We start from the raw sequence: 25,474 nt of genomic DNA, 5'->3' as shown, positions 1-25,474 counted from the left end.
GGATTGGGCAGCACCAAGGTTGTTGGTGACTCTGGGGAGGGCAGTGTTGTGGGAGAAAGGAGCAGAAGCCAGACAGGACTGACTTATGGGAGAACGAGAGACAATACAGAGGATATAAACTACTCTGAAAAATATGGAAATGGGAAAGCTATTGGAAGATACCTGGGGCTGGGGAAAGGGGCAACTAGCAGATTGGGGAGTTACTCAGAGCCAGGGAGAGCCACCAGGTGGGCCTGCAGGTGCAACAGCATACCACTCCTCCAGCTGCCAAGCCTGGATGGATGGAAGTGTAGGTGGGGTTCCCTAGAGCACCCCAGCCTGCACCTATTCCGTCTGAGCTGCCAGGCCACTGGGCTGACACCTTGCCCTTTGTCTTTCTCCTTGGGAGTCATGGATTAGCTCAGGGGGACCCAGTTCTGCGAGCAATTATTTGATTGATTGGAAACAGACCAGGCTTCTGCTCTCCAGGGGCACAGACCCCCCACGGTGGGCATCAAAGGGTGAGAAAATGAGAAAGACCTGTTCTCCTTGGAGAGAGAAGTTGGAGATAGACTCGTGCAGCAGGCTGGGGGCAGGCACCGATGGAGGCACAGGGGAGCGTGGTGGAGGCCAGAGAGCAGGCAGCTGTTTTGAGTGGGCTGTGGCAGCCAAGCCTTCAAAAATGAGAAACATTTAGGGGTAGCGAAAAGAGAGCACAGGCATTCTTGGATTTCAAAGCCTTATAGGCCTGCATAAGCCTTTCTGGTAGCTAGATATCTCACGACCTAGGTCTCACTGCCTCCAGAGGCAGTCCTTCCATAGTCAGACCCCTCCCATTGTTCTTTGATGGAATCAGACTGTCATCTGGCCTTCCAGCTTAAGATAGAAGGCTACTTTCTTTGGTTTGGCTTCTTGGTGTTGCAAGCTGAATAGCTCTCCCCATCCCTTTAAAATGTCCACATTCTAATCCTCAGAACCTGGGGATGTTACCTTATATGGCAAAAGGGACTTTGCATATGTGATTAAGTTAGGGATCATGAGCTGGAGAGTTTATTCTGGATTATTTGGGTGAGCCCTAAATTTAACCACAAGCGTCCTTACAAAAGGAAGATGAGAATTTGAGAGGAGGAAGTAGGAGATATGACAATGGAACCAGAGGTTGGGGTGATGCAAAAGTAAGGGGCCTTGAGCCAAGGAAGGCAGGAGGCCCCCAGAAGCTAGAAAATGTGAGGAAACAGATTCTCCCTTAGAGCCCCCCAAAGGAGCCAACCCTGCGGCCACGTTGGAGGCTGATTTCAGACGTTTGGCCTCCAGAACTGAGAGACAATAAATGAGTGTAGTTTTAAGCCACAAAGTTTGTGCTGATTTGTTACAGCAGCCCGAAGAAAGGAATACTGTACCTGTGAAGCACTCAGAAATGAAGGTTTGCGCTCAGGGATTTGAGCGGGGTTGCCTCTCACAGTGAAGGAAGCAGAGGTGGGCAGAGGGGTAGCTGCACTGCTGAGAAGGCACAGATGGCTCTGAAGGGCCCTGCAGAGCTGCCCCAAGTCGGGGGAGAGATCCTGACCCGTGACCTACATGGAGTCATTGGCCAGGGCTGCCCTGGGAGCTCTCAGCAGGCCATGCTCACCTGGTCCTGAAGGGGGCTGGGCACAGCTTTCTGAGCCACCTTCTTTTGGTCTGCAGGTCTGGTACTTTGACAACTAACATCCTAGACTTCCTCGTCTATTGTGGGCCTTTAAGGAGTGTCCACATCTTTCCCTGCAAGAAATTAGGGTCTTTGTCCCAGTTTCTGTAACTGTCACTACACGCTCTCCATACAGTGCTCTCTTTAATCTGGGGAAGAGCCCTAGTTATCTCCATGTTAACTCAGATAAACAAACGCAGAAAGGTGAAGTGAGTGCCAAGGTCAGGGCCAGGACAATCCCTAGGTTTGCTTGGTGCCCCTTCACTGCCCTGTGACTTGGCTTCTCATCCCCACCATTTTGTTATTAGCTGTGCCAATGGAGGCACTTAAACTCTTTTGGCCTGTATTTGTTTGTTTTTTAGGTAGAACTCTACTCTCTGTCCTGCCTCTCTCCAGAGTTGTGTTCACCTGGCTCCAAGGAGACAAGATGTAGCCATCTTTGCATCCTGGCACACTACTGCTCTGATTCCCTGGGCTCAGCAAGCTCGCCCTGCCTGAACCTCCCCACTATCCTGTCCCCTCAGAGCTCTGAGCCCCTGATCTGAGGGAGGTGGTGGAAGGTCTCATTGTGCTTTTCAGGTGTGACTTGCCACTTCAGCACAGTTTCCCTCAACGCTGGGAATCATGCAGGACTGCTCTGCATGGCCGTGTGGTTTATGTGCTGGGTCTCAGCCACGGGAGAGGTGGAAGTGAAATCCAGCCCATTCTGGGCACATTTTAGCACAAGGCACTATCTGCCAAAGGGATGCATCTTCCCAGAGGGACAGCCTTTATAGTGCTCACACATGCCCTGCATGGTCTGCAGTGAGCTGAGAATATGTTGGCTTTGCAGGAACCCAGGGCTCACTGCTTAGCCCCCAGACTCTGTAGTCCAGAACAGAAGGTGAGTGAGAAGCAAAACCCTACCCAATTCACAGCCACAGTAGCCATTGGAATCCCTTTGTGGAAGCTGGCAGGCCCTCCTAGAGATATGCAGAAGCCTGGAAACTCCTGGGTAGCCCACCTTAAAGCCTCTGACCCACTTTTCTCTGCAGACTCTGCACGGAGACCCCAACCTAGGCTGAGCTCACTAGAGCCAAATACTGGAGGTCACAAGTATACTTCATTCCACATGTATAATCACCCCAGATTGGTTACTTCCTTACTCAGCTCTTCCTTCCTGGTCCTCTCTGTATAGGCTCCAATTAACATGCCTCCAACCCAGACTTCACTGCATTCCTTCCATGGCTCAGAACGTCCATGGTTCCACCTTGTTTAGTTTGGCATTTAGTATGCATCACATACACACACACACACATGCACACACACGTACATGCACACACACCTTCAAGGCCAACAGCTGCTCCTTTCTCTTTCTCCCCTAATTTTCCTTTGGCTCCCTGTCATCGCCTGTCCCTAGATCCCACGTCCAGACCTTTGCCCAGACTGTTGCCTTCTTGGGCCTCTTTCCTTACTCTCTTCTTTCCACCCTGCAGATACTGTTAACTTCCCTTATGGTTGCACAAAGTCCCTCCCCTCAAGTAGGACAGAGGTCCATCCCCAGCCTCAGGGGGGGGCTGTGGGCCAGGGCAAGGAGCTCTGGTAGTGCAGCCTTGTGCCCTGAGTGCCTTAGGACTGGTTTGAAGAGGGCTCCTGAGGTATCCTGTGGAGCTTGCACCAGTTGGCAGCCTCTGGCAAGGGAGCTCCCTGGCAAGGGTGGATGGCCCATCCAACTATGAGCAGGTTCCAGTTCTCCAGGAGGCTCTGTGGGCTTCCCTTGTGGGGGTAATCGAAGGGAGAGAGCCTGAAGCTCATTAGATCCCTCAGCCACTGCTGCTCAGGATCCCAGAAGACTACCAGCCTGTGAGCCAGACAGTCCACATAAACTTGAGATTGGGGACTAGAGGTAACAAAGGTGAGTGACTGTCTCACATGCACTGTCCCATATGGGAGCCACTAGCTCCATGTGGCTGCTGAGCCCTTGAAATGTAGTTTGTCACAACTAAGATGTGCTGAAAGTATAAAATATGCACTGGATTTTAAAGACTTATACCAAAATAAGAATGTAAAAATCTCAATATCTTCGTATTGATTACATGTTGAAGCAACAATATTATGAATATACTAGAGGCCTGGTGCATGAATTCGTGTACTGGTGAGATCCAGCCAGCTTGCCCTGATGGGGGCCATTGGGGGGTGGGCCAGCTGGGGCAAGCGGCCATGGGTGGGGCCAACTGGGGTGAGGGGCCGCGGGCTGGCCTAGGCCCTGATCGGGGTGGAGGTGCCTGCTCCAAGGCAGAGCCAGCTGGGGCAAGGGGCTGTAGGCATTCTGGTCATTCCACTGTTCGGTCGATTTGTATATTACCCTTTTATTATATAGGATTGGTAAAGTAAATATTTTACCTGTTTCTTTTTACTTTTAAAATTACTAAAATATTAAAAAACACATTTGTGGCACACAGTCTAGTTTTATTGGCTAGAAAAAACAGAGGCGGCCTCCAACTCCAGCCCCACACAGAGCCCTCCAACCCAGACTTCATTGCATTCCCTCCCCGGGCTCAGACACATCCATGGTTCCACCTTGTTCAGATTGGCATTTAGTGTGCATCCTAAATGGCCCTGCTGGCCCTGACACTGGCCCCGTGGCAGGAGGGCACAGCTCGTGTCATCACTGCTCTCTGTGCCTGCGTGACTCAGAGCAGAGCGTCTGTCGATGGGAACAGCAGCATCCTGGTGTGTGCCTGTATGGTTTGTGGGCCTAGGGACGAAGCGGACAGACAGACAGAGGAGAGGTGACTGCCGAGTCCCGCTCTCTTCAGGCCATCCTGGGCAAACACGGGCCGTCGGCTGGGCCATTAGGATTATTGCCGCTCACAGTGAATCGTGCTGGATCACAGTGTATATATGTGGGGAGGGATTCCAAACAAAGAAAGGGGGTGTGGAATTGCCCAGAGATGCTTCCAGGGGAACCCTGATGGCTCTTCCGCCCTAAGCTAATGGCCAGTCCCCAGCAAATCTGCAGCCAGAGTGAAAGACTTAGGACCTCTGAGCGCCACAAACAACAACTGATTCCATCTCTCTGCCCCTCTTCCAGCCTCCCAAAGCAGTCTGGCCAGAGGTCTAGGCTTCCTCCTCTCTCACCCCTTCACCCCAGGGGAGTACAGGGATTGCAGAGTGACTCTCACAATCTGGGCAGGGTGTTTTCTCCCTTGGGCAGCCTGGTCTTCCATGGAGTCCTGGCTCGTGGAGGAGGTGCGCCCTCTGCAGGACAATATGTGCAAGTGTAGGTTCCACCAGAAGGCTCAACTGTACCTTGCAGCTGTCAGAAGCCACAGGTCTTAGAGAGGCCCTCTCTCCTGTGGCTACTGCTTCTTAGGTTAAAGAATAAATGATATTGGTGCACTTGACTCCTGAAGTGTCTGCCCGACAGCTACCAGTTCTTTGAGTTGAAGTTAGCTGGTCTAAACATGTTATAGACATCCACACTACAACCTGTATAGTAGATATTTTTATTCCTAATTTATAGATGAGAAAACAGAACCTCAAAGAGGTTAAGGATATTGTCCAGGGTCACACAACTATTATCTGGAGTCTGACTCCAGAGCATGTGGACTAAACCAGTTCACTCTGTAGCTGGCTTAGGGTATGACCTCCCCGGAGGGAACTTGAACTGTGAGGAGAGCATCAGGGATACAGCTCTGGCAACCTTCATTGTAGTAATCAAAATGAGGTGAGGGTGACAGAAAAGTGGAGAGGATCTGGGCTGCGGAGGAGTGATAGCAGGCAATTGCCTGTTCTGAGAAGACATTTGTCAATGTCTCCCCAGTCCTGGTTACCATGTGCTCTCTGTTTTCTGACACTGCATATGCACAGCTGGTCAGCCCAGGGACCTCAGTGGGTAAGGGCCCTGCTGCCCCAGCAAGAGACCAAACTCACTTATTCACTTGGTTTTCATATTTCCTCCAACTTCTCAGAAGAGGAAACTGAGGCCCAGTGGCTATGATTTCTCCACCCCACTGGCCACTTGCAGACCTCAAGTCTGCCACCCTCACCAAATGGAACTGGGGTGTAGCTGAGATCTTGCTGAAGAGAAGCCAGAAGTTGTCTCTGAGTTTTCTTTAGGTCCATGGTTGGGAACCTCCTCCTCCCCATCACAGCAGACATTGTGTCTCTTCAGATTCCTTCCCCCTTTCTCCCTGCTTTTGTTATGATGGTTCTATGACACCCTCCCACAAGGAGCTTAAGAGTTATGAGAAACCATCTTCACCAACTCCCTTTCATCATCTTTACCTCATCACTTCTCCATCACCCTCACCTCTTATTGGTCACCACAATGATCATCATACCTCCACCTCCTTGCCACTGCCAATTCTCTTCCTCTTCTTAATTTCTACCACCCTTACCTCCTCAATGCCATCTTCCCCCCATCCTTCCCACTGTGACTGCTGTTAGTATTACCTCTGTCATCTCCACTTCATCCACATCATCACATCTGATGTTGCCTCTGCCATGACCACCACCACTGCCACCACTACCATGACCTCCACTATATATACTTACCTTCTTTACTGCCACACTACCATCTCCTCCAACCCCATTTCACCCCTGTCATCACCATTGTCACCAGGGACTTCCTCATTCTCAACTCTACCTCTGCCATCTTCTCAGCTACTTCCAACCCTATCGATTCCACATCATCTCTCCCAGGGCCTCCAGCATCCCTGTCACCATCACCTTCTCTCCACCTGGCATTGAACCTGAGGCTTGGGCAAGGAGCCTAGTCAGAGAACATTATCCTGCCTGCAGACACCGCTCCTAGGTTTCTCAGATGAGACTATCAGCAAGCCAGATATCAGAACACACCCTCATCTTGACCCTTCCTCAAGATGCTTTTGACAGGAGGCAGCTCAGCTCTCCTGTCAGCCATGCCTGCACCAAAAGAGAGCTGTTTGGGGCTGCCCTTGTTTGCATAGAGATTGTAGACATTTGTCTCCCATTTCCTCCCAGCTCCGAGTTCTGTAGTGTGGGTGTTCAGGTGCTGTAATTTGATCTTCTCCAGACTTTCTGAGGTCATAACAGGCATAGGGCAGGTGAACACAGGAGTTGCCCCAGAACTAATACTGCAGTGTTAAGAGTGAAGGCTCTGGGATTCACTGTCAGTATTCAAATTCTGACTTTGCCATCACTGGCTGTGTACCCCTCTGGTTCAAGTTCCCCACCAGTAAAAAGAGCGTAATGAGAGAGAAAGCCTATGAAGTGCTTGGCACAGGCCTTGAGACATGGGAATTACTTAGCAAATGCAGCTGTAATTATTGTGAGGGTTGGGGCCACAGTGCCCTTGTTCCTGACCTCCTGGAACTCCAGCCCACTCCTCATTGTTACAGTCCCCTCCCTCAGGTCCCTAAAGGCTTAGTGGGAGGGTGGGATTGGGGAAAACTTGCTGCCTTTGGGGGTAGGAGCTGCAGTTCCAGATTATGGGGCCTGATGCATCTCATTGGGGTTGGTGGAGACAGTAGCAGGAGCAGGAACCAGGGTAGCCCCCTTGGGATTACCTCATTAATGAGCTCTGGACTGCAGAGCCTGGCCTGTGCAGACCTGGAGGGAAAGGGGCCAGAGAGCATGGTTAAGCCACCTTCCCTCTCCCAGCAGTTGCAGAACTGAACAAATAGTCTATGTAGAGGTAGAAGCGGTAGGACTTGGTGACAGAATAAAGGTCTATCTGTGTGCGTGTGTGTATGTGTGTGAATGGACGTGTGAGTGTGTCTGTGTGAGAGTGTGTATTTGTGGGTGAGTATATGTGTGTATGAGTGTGTATGCGTGTTGTGTGTGTATTTCTGTGTGTGTGTATGTGAGTGTGTGTATGAGTGTATATGTGTGTGAGTGTGGGTGTGTGTATTCTGTGTGTGTATGGGTGAGTGTATGTGTGTGAGCGTGTGTATTGAGTATGTGTATGTGTGAGTGTGTATTTGTGTGAGTGGGTATGAGTGTGTATTTGTGTATGGCAGTGTGCATGTGTTATGCAATAAGAGAGAATAAGAGTTTTTTTGGTCTCAATGGGTCTAAACATCCTGACTCTTCTGAAAGGCAAACAAAAAAGATCTTTCTACCATAGTGACATCTCAGTCAGGTTAACCAAAACACCGCCAGGGATGCCTGGGCTGCACTGTGAGTGTGTGGAGTATATATGTGCACACCGGTCTGTGTTGGGCTGGGTAAAGAATGGTCTGGGAAATCCATTCCTGAGAAGCATCAGCCCTGAGGATCAGGGCCGAAGCACCATTCGTCACTTTGCCATGGTCAACCAGCACTCATAGCTCTGTTGATGGTCCCTAGTGTAAGTGATGGCCTTTAGTTAGGTGAAGAAGAAAGCTTACATTCCTTCCCATTTCATCCCGCCCCCCATCTTCTAAAACTTCTCGCTTTTCTTCCTTCACTTTTTAAAAACCAACCTCTTCCTCCCTCCTCGTCCTTTTGGGAGGCCAGTGCTCTACCCCAAGCATGGTCATATCAATGGCGTTGGGTGCTGGGCAGTGGAGGCCTCCCCTGCTGGCTGTGTCCTTCCCCTTAAAGGTGGGAGGAGTCCTTCCCCCGCACTGGACACAGGTCTGGCCAGCCTGAGGATGCATGCAGAGCCTTCCTCCTTTCTTTCCCTCTGAGTCTAAAACCCAGACTCTGGGGCCCAGAGATCTTGGATCTTTATTCATGCACCTCTGTGAAGCTATTAGTGGCTAGAGCCCATTATCCTGGCTTCAGGAATGAAGACGGGCTTGGCATCATTTAAGGTGGCCAGAGAAGAGGGAGCAAATGACCCAAGGGAAGAGGCTTGGAACAAGAGTGAAAGGAGGGGAGGTGGGGGGAGGTCACAGAAGGCACACAGCCTATTCAAGCTTTCACATCAGGCTCAGGACCAAGTTTTAGAAAGCTTAGATAAAGCCTGTGTGCCTCTGTTTATCTCTGTGCTCATGGCCATTATGACTCATTTAAAAATATTATATTGGAAATGTGTTAGGCACTAGTTTTTCCAGAATGAATTTATCACTGTTTCCATCTCTACCATGATTGCCATCACCACCAACACCATCATCAATATCAATACAGAGATGGCCATTGTTGACTGGATGAAAGTACCACCATAATCACTACCATCTTCATCTCCAACATTGCAGATTCGGTATCACACCTCTGCCACTAACACTACCACTGACATCACTACAACCACCACCTTCACCAAATCTATGCACCATTGATGACAACACCACCAATAGCCACTGTCATCACTGACATCCCAGTTGCTTCCACCACCATCACACTACACTACATCACACCTCTGCCACCAACCCTACCACGCCATTGACACTAACATCACTGATAACCACGAATCTCACTGACATCACCAAGATTTACACGGCCATCTCTTCTGCCAACACTACACCATTGCTGAAGTCACCATTAGCACCACCACCATCATCATTGCCATTTCTACTATTGTCCTTACTGATATTCCTATCACAATCATTCACCACCATCATTATTGACATCACAGCTCCTCCCAACCACTATCATCGCTACCATCATGGACATCACCACTATCATCATTGATGTCACTGCCACCACCACTAATTTGTATCTTCTCTCCTAGAATTGTGTTTCTGTCCATCAGAGCACAGAAATAAATTTGTAATCACACATTCTTTAATGTTGAGTGGTCCTCATTCAACTCTAAGTGTCATGGAAACAGGGATGTGTCTCTCTTTTTCCCATTGCTGCATTCTCAGTGCCTGGACAATGGGCAGCTCACAGTAAGGACTCAATAAAGGTGTTGAATTAACATATTATTTAAATTAGCACAGCCCCTATATTAAAGGCAATTTAGGATTAGGATTTCAATTCTTCCCATAATTCTGTCTCCTGACTGGACCTAGAAAGAATAGCACTGGGTTATATAACTGATAAGCAATTGAGGAGAAGCGTGTGCTGGCTCCATGATATGCTCAGCCATGGTGAGAAGATTGTAATCTACAGTCCACAGCCAGTAGTGCTGCAGATGAGTTGACAGAAGTTTTGTTCTTCTAAGATATTTATGTCCATCATTATACCACCTGGGATTTATCTGAATCTGGATTAACTTGGTGTTGAGACTTAATCCAGTTCATCTTTAAGACCAACAGAGGTTTTCAAACATGCTCCCTGTAGGGGAGAGGTCCCTTGGAGCTAATGATGTGAGTTTGAGGAGGGGTCTGATGGGGATCCCACAAAGGAGGGCTTTGGGTTCCCCATCCCAACATCAACTACTGGGTTTCTGGGAAAGACTGTGTTATAATGGGGTACCAGTGATTTTAGAAACAGGTTTGAAAACCATTGGCCTAGAAGCTGAGTGCTTGGAACTTTTAGTTTTGGAAGAGATGTTCAGCATTGTGGATGCCCCAACCAAAACCACAGACCAACTAATGCCACCAGGCCACAAGAAGCACTAGAACATGCTTATCTGATGTTTCTGTGAACTTTCTCTTTCCAAGGCTACAGTTAGCTCCCCAAGATGTCTTTTACTCTGGTTCTTTGGAAGAATAAAAACACAGTTTTGTTCTTAGCGCACTGTATTCCATGCAGGAATCCTTATTTAAATCACCTGTCTTGGGAACATAAACCTAAGGAGAAGCACAGTATATGAATCTTCACAGTGAATTCTGGGAGATTGTCACCTGAGGGGAGGAGACTAGACAGAATTGGCAGCATTGTGCCTTTGGAGTGATAGTCACTGAGAGTGATAGGATGGGAGGAGAAGGGTGGGGCAGCTGGCTGAAGAGTGAGAGGATGGTTATCTCTCACCCCCAAGGGCCAGGATCCACAGTAAAACCAATGGATCCCTCTGCTCATCCAGCAGCCATCTCTGAAAAATGGTAGCCCCTGGGCAGGGCTCTGTGTGTGTGTATGTGTGTGTGTGTATACACATGTGCACACACTTACCGAACAGCTCTAGGGGCACTGACCAACCCCAGCTCTTTCTGGTCAATATTCATGTTGGCCCTCAGGGCATGGGCAGGCTGGGCAGGAGGCTCTAGGCCAGCAGTTCTCAACCTGTGGGTCGCGACCCCTTTGGGGGTCGAACGACCCTTTCACAGGGGTCGCCTAAGACCATCGGAAAACACATATATAATTACATATTGTTTTTGTGATTAATCACTATGCTTTAATTATGTTCAATTTGTAACAATGAAATTGGGGGTCACCACAACATGAGGAACTGTATTAGAGGGCCGCGGCATTAGGAAGGTTGAGAACCACTGCTCTAGGCTTTGGCCTCGCCTGGGGAGAGTGTGGCTGAGTCTCTGCCCCAGGGAGAGACCGAACTGCCTGGCCAAGGAAAAGGTGGCATTCTCTGGGAGACTGAATGAGGCTGAAAAGGATAGTTCAATTTGAGGAGATATTTTCAGCCTGAGAAATGAAGGTGCGTGTGAGGGAGGCTTTGAAACCAGGAATGGAATCACCTGCTACCAGAGATTTGGGCTTTGTCCTACAAACTGCTGGGGAAGCCCTGGAGAAACAGCCTAGTGTGGGATTGGCGTATTGGGAGTAAGGGGAGGAATGGGAGATGCCAACCCCTCTCAGGACTGAGTCCAGTGGATTGAACAAGCCAATTAGACCATTCAACTCTCTTCCACAGGAGGTGGGAAGGCTCCTAGAGTTGGTTAGACCCTTAACCATTTTCTTCTCAGTGCAGAACCATTGCCACCTTGGGAAATTCATAGCCACAGAAGAGTTGCTGACCCAACCCATCCAATCTCTTCCCAGCATTTACGCCTCCAGCCTTGCAATCTCTCTTCTCCCCTCCTAGGCCTCTTTTCTCATTGGACAACCCTGTCTACCCTCAGCACCTGGCACATACTGCCCACCACAGACTGACTCCAGAAGGCTGTTTGTATTGCACTTGTATTAACTATGCCCTCACCCTAACACTCCAGCGGAATTGATCCTTGACCTCCTGGCTGAAGCACCACCTTTGTCTTGTCCACTGAGGGCATCTGTCCATTGTGCGTGTCCTCAGAGAAAGAAATCCTTTAATGGCTTTGGAACCTGGGAAGAGGAGGGTCTGGCAGGTTGAGGGAAACAGACATTGGTCTGCTGCTCTCATACTTCAGTTCATCCAGCCAGTGACATTCGCTTGAGTCCCTGGGTGCTCAGTCCTAGGCCCAGATCCACTGGGATGGACATGGAACGACGGGAGAGGGCTGTGCTTTTGGGAAGCGCAGTCTGCTAGAGGAGGCATGAGTTACATGTGCAAACAGCGAGAAGACCACGCCAGAGAACCCCTGTGGGTTCGTGACAGATAATGTGGCACAAACTGTCTCTGAAGCTGCATATACCTGCCATGGGCTGGGGTTGGAGATCAGGGAAGGCTTCTTGGAAAAGGAAGAGGAGAAGGACAAATAATTGGGGCAACTTACATCCTTCTGGATAAGCTCCGCATAAACCAAGCAGGCAGCAGAGATCAGCTCGTCAGCATCAAGGTCGACCAGGCTGTTGCAGGCCTGTGCGGAAGAAGGCGGAGGAAGCAGGCAAAGGCTGAGGGGAAAAAACTGCTACTTATGGCTGTCACTGGGGCCACTGGATCTTTTCCTAACCCACCTGGCACAGTGTTTGAAATTTCAACACTGGAAATTATATTTTGGGGAGATGGTAATTGTAGTTTTCATACTGAGGTCTAGGAAGTCCTGGGGTTCCACTGAGGGTCTCACAGGTGCCAAGTAGGACTTGTTTTATAACTGGGGTGTCATCTAAGATGTTTTTGAATGAAGATTTCAGCACTGGTTAGAAATTTTGGGAAACTGTAGGTCTTTTGCCACAGGAAGACGCTAAAGCCAAGAGATTAACCGTGAAGCAGCCAAGCCTAGTGGTTAAGTACCAGTCAAGGCCTTGGACTCCTCACATGATACATGGGGTGAAGATAATGATGGGCATCACTCTGGGTCAGGCTTGTTGTGAAGCTCAAATGAGCGCATCTGTAAAGCACTCAGTGTGGTGCTCGGGACATGTCAGCTCCCTCATGATACTTCCTAGGGCAAAGAGGGCACCGAAGCCCAGCTCCCTGCGAGCCTGGGGCCTTAGGCAGGGAAGGCGGGGCGGGGGGGGGGTCCCCAGGAGCCGTGGGCTGGGCTTGACCAGAGGGTGCTCTCACCAGGAGGATGTCATCGCCAGCCATGCTTTCCTTCAGGACCTGCTCACGCACCATCTGCAGCAGGCTGTAGGCCACCAGCACCTGGAAGTTTCTGCAGGGCTTCCCCGTCAGCAGAACCTGCTCAGGAAGGCAAGTCTTGGTCTGCACCCTGTGGCCTGAGACTGCACTGCCCTTAAGATGGTGAGGTATCCACCACCCACATGCCCAGGGTCAGAAATTCCTGGGCCTCACTGCTTACTTGCTCACTCACTCACTCACTCACTCACTCCGACAAGTGCTCACAGCTACCTCTGGGATTCTAGGCATTGAGCTGGCTCCTGGGCAAGTGGAGGAGGAAGGGAGAAATTGGGGAGAGGATGAGGAGGGGAGAGGGAGGTAGAGGGAGGGCAGAGAACAACCAGGTAACATTTGAGTGGAGCTTCAGCAAAGCAATGGTTTATGTCAATAGTACAGGTGTCACCAAAGTCCTGTGGGTGGTCATCAACTTGGGCATGGAGACCAGCAGGACAGGAGGGAGGAGGGAGTCAGGGTTGAGTCATAGGGCTAAACCTTTCAGGCTAAATGTTGGGCTGGGTCCTGCAGACAATGGAGGCCACCGGACAGGGCAGTGATGCGGGATGGGTGTGTTCTAGGGGAGGTTCATCTGCTGATGGCCATGGGGACTGGGATCAAAGGACTGCAGGTGCAACCTGTGTGGGGGACCCACCTCCTCCAGAGGGAAGGCTCAGCAAGGAGCTAGCACCCAGGTGGATGGGAAGACAGAGGAACAGGGAGATGAGGGAATGAGAGCAGAGTGAAGCACTTGGCAGGAGGCAGGGAAGTGAGCTGCAGGCCAGGTGTCCACAGCATAGGCTATAAGGCCCCTTCTTCTGCACTGACTGCCCAGAGAGGTGAAGTTGGTGGGACTGCATGAACAGATGGATGAATGGATGCTCTGGCCTCCTCCTTATTGGGCAGGAGCAGGGTCACTGACCCAATAAACCCTGAGCACCTGGACTCCATCCAGAGCCAGCAACAAGAGCTCTCCTGCTGCCTGCCTGAGGGGAGGGGCCTATCCCTTCTGCCCCAGCAGAGCACCTCACCTCCCAGAGCCGCCAGACATCATCAAAGGACTTGAAAGCACGTTGGAAGCAGAGGCAGAACCAGGGGAAGAGGGACTGCACAACCCCTGCACCCCTTCCTTCTGTAGGGAGAGAAATGGGGTGCCAGCCAGGAGGCCATAATTAGAGAAAACGGATGACACACACAAGGGAACTGAAACGACAGCCAGACACCAGAGCATACCAAACACGTGGGAAACACAGGATGCTTGGCTATCATTTTTCCACCTGCCCTTGGAGATGGTTTGTGGTGGATTTTCAACTGTCCAGGTTCCAACCCCATTGAAATGAACCCTGTTCACTCACTTAGGTGCTTAGCAAACACAGGGTCCAGGAAGCTTATCAGGTTGTTGAGCATGTCTAGGTTCTTGCCAACCCCGATGTTGATGACACAGCTGTGCTCCTGTGAAAGATGGGTGGGAGGGAGGGAAATTAAGTCCTCTGGGCTTGAGGGCGCCAGAAAAGCCAGCCCTGCTCTCACATTTCAGGGAGTCTGTATGTCTGGCTCCAGGCTGGGCCCATGTCTCTGTATAAGTCTGGGTATTGTGTATGTATGTGTGCACACATGCACACGTCATGTCTGTGTCTATATGGTCTGTGTGTGCCAGTGTATCCATCTGCATATATATGTGCACCTGTGTGTGTGTGTTTGTGTGTGTGTGTGTGTGAGAGAGAGAGAGAGAGAGAGAGAGAGAGAGAGAGAGGCAGAGAGGCAGAGATGTTTCAGGTGTGGCTCACAATGCAATGAGGCCAGTTATTTCTCTGCACACATGCTGTGGGTCAGAAGCGGACCAGGGAAGCACAGTGTGCACTCTGTTGCATGGAGGAGGAGAGGATGAGGGTGGGTTCTGGGAAGCCTCTCACGGTTCATGAGGAATCCTTTCTATGAAGCAGCAATTTCAAATGCCTTTAGCTTGGACAGTGCAGTGTGCATCTGGGTACCCGCAAGTCCCCGGTGTGCCTGGAGCACAGGTCATGGGAAGGGAGCCGTGAGAGCAGCCTGACGATGGAGGATTGGATGCCTGGCTGAGGTCATTGGATTTTATTCTGAAGGTGTGAGGAGGCATGGAATGTTTGTGGAAGCAGAGCATGTTTTGGGAGAGGAATGCCAGAGAGGGTGCCATCACTGGGCCTTGTCAGTCACACCCTTTCAAGGTTTGGTGAGAGCTGGACCCAGAGCATCACTCCAGCCCCCTCCACAACTCCAATGCTTGCCACCCCAACCCTAGAACACGCTGCACTGGGGAACACACTTCTCGGCTCCTCTGGGACCAAAAGAGCTGTTCCAGGGCTAGAGGAAATGGCTGGGGTTGCCAGTGCCTGCCTAACCTCAAGGGGTTGTTTAAAGATTTAGCAGGGGAAGGGGAGGCCCTCAGCTCAGGCCAAACCCTCACCGTTTTCTGCAGGAAGAATTGGAAGAGCCAGAAGGTCTCATGGTCATGTTCCACCATCAGCTGGAAGAGCATCACCATCTCATGGAAGCCCTGCTGGTACTCTGGGGGGAGGGGCCAGTTAGGAGGGGCTGGGTAGGAGGGCAGAGCCTGGGCTTGGGCAGGGAAGGAATTCCAGCAAGGAATTGAGAAGAGGGAGCCACGGGGGAGGCTCAGCGCTGTGGCACACCTGCCTGGGTGTTGCAGACATAGCTCAGGAGCAGGATCTTCTCCAGCTTCTTCTTGTCAATAAGGACGTTGCCTAGGGGATCTTTGTCGTAGAGTTTCTGGATGTCATATGCTAGATTGCAAGCAAGGGACAGGAGGGTAGCACCAGATCACCTCCAGCAGCAGGTCAATGGGTGAGTTTATTTCCCCCAACCAACCCAGGCAGGAAGCTTTGAAAGGAACATCAGCCCCCACCCCCCCACCTCCACCCCAGACTCTATGCCTCACCACACCCTGAGCTGCCTGGTTTTCTTCCCACTTCCAAATTTTTGACCAGGCTGAACCCTCTGCCAGGTCTGTGACCCCTTCATCCAATTCAAATCCAGCCTGGTTCTAGACCAAGGTGAGAAGAGATTAAGACAAACCAGCAGGAACAGCATGCACCCATGGAAACACCATGCCCCATGGGCATCTAGGGGCACCCAGTAGAGGTGGGTGGATGGACTAACCACGGTTTAGCTGGGAAAATTTCAGGCACATGTTAAGACAGCTCCCAGGAACTGGGTAAGTACCCCCACAAGACTGAGGAGGGCTCAGAGATGGCTTCTGGCAGTCCCCTCTGCACAGCCCTCCCACCCCAGTCTGCTCACCAATGTTATTCCGAGTCTCTGTGAAGTTCCGGTGCAGATTTTCCAGAAGGGGCTGAATCTTCTCATACATCTGGCATAAAGCTTCATAATTTTTCCTATGAGAACAGGACTGAAGCTAAATCAGGCAGCTTTTCCTCCCAGCAAATCTAGGGACCCTGGACTGTGCCCACTGTCTGGGATGCTGCCCGCCCCTCTGGCAGTGCCAGCCCTAACCATGCTCTTCTATGCACCTGGAGTGCAGATGGGGACGAGATTGACCTCATGGTTCTGCAGTCCAATGGCCACACCTGAATCCTGGCTTCACAACTTAATAACTGGGGTCTGCAACTAGAGTCAAGCCTTGGCGACCTCACTGTCCCTCTCTAAGCTTCAGGTTCCTCATTTGTAGAGTGGGATAACACTAGCACCTATGCCTCAGAATTATAAGGATTGAATGAGGGGGTGTTATGTGCCCATGATCACAATGAGGTTGAATGGTGTCCCCCATGTCCATGCCCTAACCTCTGGAACTTGTGAATGTATCCTTATTTTAAAAAGGGTCTTTGCAGATATAATTAAGTTAAGACTCTCAAGATGAGCTCTTTCTTAATTACCTAGTTGGGCTCTAAATCCAATGACAAGTGTCCATATAAGAGATACACAGAGGAGAGATATAGGGAGGAGGCAGAAGGCCATGTGACCATGGAGGCACAGACGGCAGTGATGCAGCCACACGCCAAGGAACGTCTGGAGCCACCAGAACCTTCAAGAGACAAGGAAGGTGCTCCTGTAGAGCCTTCTGAGGGAGAGAGGCCCAGCTGGGCCCTTGCTTTGTGGCTTCTGGCCTCCAGAACTGAGAGAATATATTTCTACTGTGGTGGACACCTGGTTGGTAGTGCTTTGTTAAAGCAGCCTCCGGAAACTAACAGGTGGGCTCTTGTCTCAGCACTCCCCAGCTGGCCCTCAGATCCCCTGCTGCCCTGGATTTTTCTCCGACTCACCCTGCACATCAATCTTCTCCACATCCCTAGGCTGCACAGGCCCAGGGGAAGGATGGGATGTCATGGGGAGGGGGTGGGTATGGGGATGGGAGGAGAGCAGTTGCTGGGGTCAAGCCCATGTCTCGCTAGTATGTGGGCTGGTAAATAGAACTGGGTAGGGCTGTGTGTGGGCCCTGGGTCAGGAGTACCATGGGGATTTTGCCACTCAGAATGAGAAGTCTCTTTAAAGTCTATTTAAAGCCACGCTGGGGTGAGCACCCCCTGCCCACTGTGCTACCCACCCTTCCCTATAGGATCTGGAATGTTCTACCTCCTTGTACTGTCCACTGTGAGCCGCTCATCCTGGGAACTCTGCCATGAGTAGTAGCCTGTGAGGAACTTCCAGGCTTCTGTCCTCACGAAGGGATGCAGACCCTGAAGTCGGGATGGGGGGTGAGAAATCATGGTTCTCTGAATGCCTGCCAAAAGAGTCCCTCCCAATGCCACCTTCCCCCTTGCCCATCCATGCTCCCTAGTTCCAGGGGAAGACCCAGGCTTGGGGACCATACCCTTTCCAGGATGTTAACACAAATGAAGTCTCGTGACTTGGCCAACTGACCGTTCTCGTCAAAGAAGCCATCCCATTCTGTCTTGTCAATGGGCGGCTTTCTCTTCACCTGTTGAGGACAACCACATAGCCTTCTGTTAGGGACCTTTGGCTTTGTTCTTCAGTGTGATTTTTAAATGATATACTCTGGATTTTGCAATGTGAATCTAAGCTCACAGTAGTCTCTGACTCATTTCTGGAAATTTATCCTGAAAAAATTACTGAAAAAATATATCAAAATGCTGTATGCACAATAATTTTCATTGCACACTACTTACCAAAATGAAAAATGCAAGTGCTCTAAGTGTTATACAATAAGGGAATAGTTACATAAACCATGGTTTATGTACTCAATGGAATATTATGAAGCATATAAAACAATGCTTACAAGGATGAATAATCTGGAAAAATATAAATGTTAACAGAAAAAAGCAGAATACAAAATTGCACATTCAGTATCTATCTTCTCTATGTACTATCTATCCTCCATAAATGTCTGTTATATATTATAAAACTACATCTTATAGGCTCAAATACATAGTGAATTAACTATAAAATTGTTAGGAGACTAAAAAATACCAAAAAAGCTATCTAAAACTAACAGTGATTATTATTATTTAAAAATGTTTTATTAATTTTAGAGAGAGAAAGGGGGATGGAGGGAGAGGGGAGAGAGAGAGATAAGAGAAAGAGAGAGAGAGAAATATTTATGTGAGAGAGAAACATCGATGGGTTGCCTCCCATAAGTGCCCTGACCAGAATTGAACCTGAAACCCGGGTCTGTGCCCTGGTCAGGAAACTGGTGACCTCTTGATGCATGGGATGACGTTCAACCAACTGAGCCACACTGGCCAAGGTGACAGTGATTATTCTGGAATGATAGGATTATAAGCAATTTTTCCTTTTTATTGTATTTTCAAACTTTTCTATAATGATATATGTTGCTTTCATAATAAAAATATAAAATAAGCACTAATTAAGGTGTGTGTGTGTGTGTGTGTTTGTGTGTGTGTTTGGGGGGAAATGAGTACACTGCATACAAAGTAATTAAAAATGCTCATAAAACAATAACAAGAAGTTAGAGTTCTTATGGAAATGACCTCCCATTAATATGCACCTGAATATGCATGCATGTGACTCAAATTTAAGTTTGCAAACAAGTCACCTTTAAAATGCAGATTATGACTCAGCCGGTCTAGGGTGGAACCAAAATGATGCATTTCTTTTAAAAAATATTTTTTTTTATTGATTTCAGAGAGGAAGGGGGCAAGAGGGAGAGACAGAAACATCAATGATGAGAGAAAATCATTGATTGGTGCCCCCTGCACACCGCCTACTGGGGATTGAGCCCACAACCCAGGCATCTGCCCTTGACCTGAATCAAAACCAGGACCCTTCAGTCCACAGGCTGATGCTCTATCCACTGAGCCAAACCGGGTAGGGCAAGATGATGCATTTCTAACAAGCTCCCAGGGGATTGCTGACTCTGCTGGTCCATTGACCATATGAGTAGGAAGGTATTAGATGGTAAAACAGCACTGGAAATGAAAAACAACAATCCATAGGCCCAAGTTTGAAATAATTTTCATTAAGTCCGTGTTTGGTAGGGATGGGTTGAACAATACATTTTAATAATGTATTTTCTAAAACCTTTCGCATTTTAAGAAAAACATGTTTCACCTTTCATTTTGCAACACGGAGTCAATTTCTCTTACATTCCAATGAATGGCCAATGCAGTCACTGCAAAGAAACACTGATGGAATGGTGGTGAACTATATGAAGCTTCAGAATAGTAAAAAAGAGTCACCAAGCAAGACAGCTTTCCCTGGAATGGCTCTCCCTCAATGCTCCAGTCACAAAAGCTGCCCCATGTGGTCACCGGGATCCTGCATCTTGAGTCTTCCCTTCCTCCTGCCTCTGTTTCGCATTCTGCAGTGCACACTAGCCCAAGACGCTGTTCTCAGCCTGTGTGCCAGCAGCATCCAGCTCTGGTGCCCTTTGCCTTTTGGAGCCATGGCAGTGACCACCGCAGTGAGGGTTTATTTGCTGTATTTCCCACTTTCCCTTGGGTGATCAGTTCCCCTGGGACTGAGTCATTCTATCTTCTCTATGTGTTCTCTATCTTCTGAACCAAAATAGGACAGATGGGCTGAAGAAGGTACAAAAAAATCTTAGTGTTGGCCTAACCCTGGGAAGCAGGATCTTCCCCATTACCTTGCACCTACTGCATGGACACTCATCTGAGCCAATCAAACCAGGCTTCTGCCCTCTGACAGCTGTCGTGTTTCATACCTGTACTTAGAGACTGCAACTGAGCATGCACTGTGGCAGCGCTAGACGTAGGAGGAGAGGCCAAAGCTGGGCTGTGCCAGATTCCTAATTATAACAGGAGATGCATGCCCTGGCCGGTTTGGCTCAGTGGAGAGAGTGTCGGCCTGCACACTGAATGGTTCCAGGTTCAATTCCTGCACATGCCCGGGTTGTGGGCTTCATCCCCAGTTGGGGGTGAGCAGGAGGCAACAGATCAATGATTCTCTCTCAACATTGATGGTTCTCTCTCTCTCTCCCTCTTCCTTCCTCTCTGAAATCAATAAAAAATATATATTAAAAAAAGGAAATGCATGAACTTTAGGAATTCATTTCCAAATGAATTTCAGCCAGTTGGTTAATTTCTATAATAAAGACAGCGGTGATTTTGATGGGGATTGTATTAAATTTATAGATCAATTTAGGGAGAATTGATAACACTATTGAATCTTCTGAACCACAAACACAGTATATTTTTCCATTTATTTAGGTCTCTTTAAATTTCTTCTCTCAGTAATGTTATGTAGACTTCAGTATATAGGTTATTCATGTATTTTGTAGATTTATCCCTAAATATTTCTTTTTTTGGATGTTATTGTAAAAGGTGTTATTTTTAAAATTTCAACTTCCAATTGTTCATTGTTAGTATATACAATAGATTTTTATATATTGATCTTATATTCAGAAACTTGCTAAGCTCACTTATTAGTTCTAGTATGGTCTTTTGTATTTGTTTTATGGATTATGTGGGACTTATTATACAGGCCAAGGATTTGAAACTATGACCCATGGGCCAAATCTGTCTCCAACTTATATTTTTTTATATAAAGTTTCATAGGCACACAGCCATTCCCATTCATTCATGCATTGTCTATGGCTGTTTTTGTGCTATAATGGCAGAGTTAAGTAGTTGCAACAGAAACAACACACAAAAACTAAAATACTTACTACTTGACCTTTACAGACCAAGTTTGCCAACCCTGACATAGATGATCATTTTTCTTTGGACAAAGGCAATTTAATAACTTCTTCCTTCCCAGGCTGGATGCCTTATTTCTTTTTCCTGTCTTATACACTGGCTAGAAATTCAGGTATAATGTTGAATAAAAGTAGTGAGAGCAGACATCTTTCTTTTGTTCCCAATCTTAGCAGAAAAGCATTCAGGCTTTCATGATGCCATATGATAACTGTAGTTGCCCTTTATCAGATTGAGAAAGTGCCCTTATCTTCCTAGTTTGTTGAGAGTTTTTTCAGGACTGAATGTTTGATTTTTTTTTTTTTACATGATGTTCTGCCTCTATGGAAATGGGATAAATCCATTTGGTGATCATATATTATCCTTCCTACATATCATTGGATTCTATTTGCTAAAATCTTATTTAGGATTTTTCCATCCATGTTCATGAGAGATATTGTCCTATAATTTTCCTGCAGTTTCTTTAATTTTAGTGTTAGGGTAATGTTGACTTTATAGAATGAGTAGGAATGCATTTTTGCTTTTCAAGTTTTTGAAGAGTTTTTGTAGACTTGCTACTCTTTCGTTCCTCAGTGTTTGGTACAACTCAGCAGTGAAAGCCATCGAGGCCTGGAGTTCTCTTTGTGGAAAGATTTTAAACTGCAAATTCAGTTTCTTTATTTGATTTGAAGATGGAGACAGAGAAAATTGTTTCATTTTTTACTTTAAATATTAGAGATTGATAGGAACCATACAGTTTTCTTCCAACTCATTGTAATAATACAGAAACAGCAGGGAAGTAATGAAATCATAAAACATAAAAAGAATAGAAATTCAAAAAATTAATTTTGAATACAAATTCATTACATTCTCTTATTAGTTGTAAACACTTAAAAGCATCAGTGATGGGCCAGACACTTTTAAGCAGTCCTATATAATAAAAACCTAATATGCTAAGTGTCCGGTCGACCAGTCAGTCGTTCAACCAATCAAAGCATAATATGCTAATGATATGCTAAGGCAACTCAACTGTTTGCTATGATGTGCACTGACCACCAGGGGCAGTCAACCAGTTGACCAGTCACTATGATGTGCACTGACCACCAGGGAGCAGATGCTCTGACTGTTAGGTTAGGTTGTTGCTGGCATCCGGCCAATTGGGACTGAGTGAGATGGGCCAGACATGCCCTGGAGTCCTCCTGCAGTCCCTCCCTGGCTGGCCAACCTCCCGCATCCCTCCCCGGCCTCGATCGTGCACCAGTGGGGTACCTCGGCTTGGCCTGCGCCCTCTCGCAATCTTGAACCCCTCGGGGGATGTCGAAGAGTTGGTGCTTAACGTAGTGCTTATCTATCTATATAAAAGGCTAATATGCAAAGTGTCTCCTCAGGAGTTCGATCGCTCGCTATGATGTGTGCTGACCACCAGGGATCGGCGCAGGACAAAGGAAGGCCTCCGCTGGAGGCCGGCAGCCAGGAAAGCGAGGGCCCGGACGACAGCTGGAAGGCCCCAGTTGGCCCTGATCGCCAGCCAGGCCAAGGGACCCTCCTCATGTGCAAATTTTATGCACTAGGCCTCTAGTTTAAATATATTAACTTGTTTAACCTTATCACCCATCTATAAGGTAGGTGTAGTTATTACACTGTTTTACAGGCCAGGAAACTGTAGGAGGGCTAATTAGCATATTTGAAGGCACACAGCCAGTATCAGAGCTGAGACTTGAACCCAAACCTGTTTAGTGCGAGAGTCAGGGTGCTGAACCCCAATGCCATGCCACCAGGAAGGACAGACAAGAGGCAAGAATTTTCAGTTTGAATTTAAAAAATATACATCTACACAAGCTGTTAGCAAAAGGTATATGCTAAAATCAAATGCCTTAGAAAGATAAATAAATATATGAAGAAAGAGACAAACACAATAAAAGAGTGGCAAAGTAATCAAAGTAATATACACAGCACACCGCAATAAAAGACAGGACATTGACACAATAAGGAGAAATAATTAGAAACATCACAGTAACTCATCCGCTGCCTTCTTTAAGAATTTGCATTACTAACCGTCTGCCTATAACAATGGGCCATGTGCCTACCTTGTCAGCACTGAATTTGTTTATAAAAAGTCACTGTTTTCTCCTTCCAGGAAACTCCTTTTCTCTATGCCATTTACTTCCGTTTACTTCCCAAACCTTAGCTAACGATAGGCCACCCACAAGAAGTCTGAGACATTTGTAGCGAGCCAAGGACAAACACCAGAAGTCTGTTGACATGCAGAGGGCTGGAGGTGAAAATTTCCTCACGAAAGCCCCCTCCATCCCTTCTCCTACTACATCCACACACCTGTCTGTTCCAGAAAGCATAGAGCCTGTATCTGAGGTCCTTCAAAATGATGGGGACTGCCAGCTCCATGGCTTCTCAAATCCACCTTCATTCACCCATATTCCCCTGTTCCTTAAGGCCCTGCACATCCCATCTGGGTAGAATAGCCTGGTGGCTAGGGAGGGGGAACTATGTTGTACACAAGCTGGATATGCTTCAGCAATGCAGTAGCTGCTTTTCTAGTCCCCCAAGAAAAACACTGCTAGGTAGAGCAGTTGTGGAAGTCTCCTACTTCATGATGTGCACAAGCAGGCTAACACTCCCTCCAGCAAACCTGGGGGAGCCTTGGCCATGCTTCCCCTGGAGAAAGGGGCTTCCTGCTGCCACAGACCTTGGCTGCAGGTGTACATCTCCCCACCCTCCCTTCCCTTCTGCATCACTGGGTTAAGAATTTCCATAATATTTTTAATAAAATAGAAAATCCACTGGAGGGTCAGAAAAACTTTCTATGAATGTCTTTGATGCCACGTTGCTCTGAATACTCAGAAACAGAGCCCTCAAGAAAGCCTGGGAAGGGACATTGACTCTGCTTAAGGTTCTTAACCTCTTTTACACTCCAGTTCACTTGAAAGACGAGACACACTCCCAACAGTAACTATGGCTTACCATGTCAATGGCTCTCACCCCTGAGAGAGGTGGGGGCCCCAAGGAGGCAAGCATAATGAAATTGGGAGGGGGCAGTAAGTACACTTGAAAGTTACCCAGGTGATAAGCAATAACCCAGGTGTGGAGGGTATATCATCAATATAGCATGCTGATGAACAGAATGGTTTAAAACAGTGGTTCTCAAAGTTAGCTGCACATCAGAATCACCCAGGTTTGTTAAAACACAAGAATCTGCATTTCTTAATTGATGCTGGTGCTGTAGGTTTGAGTGCCCCTCTTGAGAATCACCGAATTAGAAGATGGACTTCCTGCACAGGAGCTTACCTCGCCTGTGTTTCTCAGTGGTTAGAGTGTAGGCCTGCACACTGAAGGGTCCTGGGTTCAATTCCTGGTCAAGGGCACATACCTGGGTTGCAGGTTCGATCCCAGCCTCAGTCAGGGCACATGTGGGAGGTAACAAATTGATGTGTGCTTCACATTAATGTTTCTCTCTCTTTCTCTCCCCTCCCTCCCTCCTGCTTTCTCTAAAAATCAATGGGGAAAAAAGAAAATGGACTCTGTAGCCCACTGTCCACACCTAAATACCAGCTCTGCTACTTAGTAGCTGTGTAGGCAAGTTTATTTACTCTCTGTGCCTCAATGTTTTCATTTATAAAATGAATAGCATCATCCATCTTATAGAGTTATGATGAGAATAAGTGGCTATAAAGCATTTAGAGTAGTCATTGTACATTATAGATGCTATGTGAAAGCTTGTTGTTTTATTATCTTTTTTGAAGTTCAGATAAATGAAGACAAATATGAAGAAAATTCAAATCAAGGCCCGATAATAATCTGCAACGAAGCAATAACATTTTGGATTGCTACTCTTTTATCACTCTCTTAATCATTATGATTAATGAGACTTGAAATTATAATTAGTTACTATAATTTTGAAAAATATACCGTGTGGACAATTTTTATGACTGAGGCGGACTTCTAATGAATAAATCTATCTTACTAACTAGGCTTGGAAACACCACTAATAAAAGCATTACTGCCACTTGGTGGCAGCATACCAAAATTGTTGGCAATAGCACCAAGGAAAATTAATCAGCATCTTTAAGACTGAACTTGCAAACGTAAAGCTCATCAGTTGGAATGTCACAAATGAGGAAAAGGTAACACTGGTTTAGAGAGAAGGGTGAAAGGGGACCTGTGTTTCTCAGTCCTGTTGTTGGTGCTGATGATGAGACCAAGGTACAACCTACCTTTCTAGGTCAGCTCACAGTTCCAGTCTTTCCCACCCCGTGGGGGGTGGGGGGGATGGCTTAATACAAACTAGAGGTTGGGGAGGGAGGGACTTGGAGCTGATGAAGAACACGCACCAGGATGAAGGAGGCCGACAGCCTGGCAGAGAGGCTGTTTTCGGGAGAGAGGGTGGTCATGGCTCCTGCTGGTTGTCTTCAAAGCACCCTCTAAGCTCTACCCAGAGCTTACTTAGAGCTTTAGATGCTTAAT

The 25,474-nt window shown here is 47.9% G+C and overlaps 1 protein-coding gene across 2 annotated transcripts; it reads right to left on the bottom strand.

Moving 5' to 3' along the window:
* Positions 1–11,683: 11,683 nt before the first annotated feature.
* TBC1D21 (TBC1 domain family member 21) lies at positions 11,684–25,474 on the bottom strand. Of its 2 annotated transcripts, XM_006753238.1 has the most exons (11): positions 25,342–25,474; positions 17,695–17,802; positions 17,457–17,560; positions 16,167–16,261; positions 15,539–15,649; positions 15,313–15,413; positions 14,225–14,321; positions 13,901–14,001; positions 12,819–12,935; positions 12,088–12,171; positions 11,684–11,716 (listed from the first exon to the last, which is right to left on the bottom strand). In XM_006753238.1, the coding sequence occupies exons 1-11, from the start codon at positions 25,399–25,401 to the stop codon at positions 11,684–11,686; spliced, it is 1,011 nt and encodes a 336-aa protein (XP_006753301.1). In that variant the 5' UTR covers positions 25,402–25,474. The 2 variants fall into 2 exon arrangements, with proteins under 2 accessions (XP_006753301.1, XP_006753302.1); XM_006753239.1 differs by lacking the exon at positions 17,695–17,802 and having other exon boundaries at positions 25,342–25,401.

This window comes from Myotis davidii, unplaced genomic scaffold (genome assembly GCF_000327345.1).
Source record: "Myotis davidii unplaced genomic scaffold, ASM32734v1 scaffold131, whole genome shotgun sequence".
Lineage (NCBI taxonomy): Eukaryota > Metazoa > Chordata > Mammalia > Chiroptera > Vespertilionidae > Myotis > Myotis davidii.
This window is presented reverse-complemented; position numbering and strand designations above follow the sequence as displayed.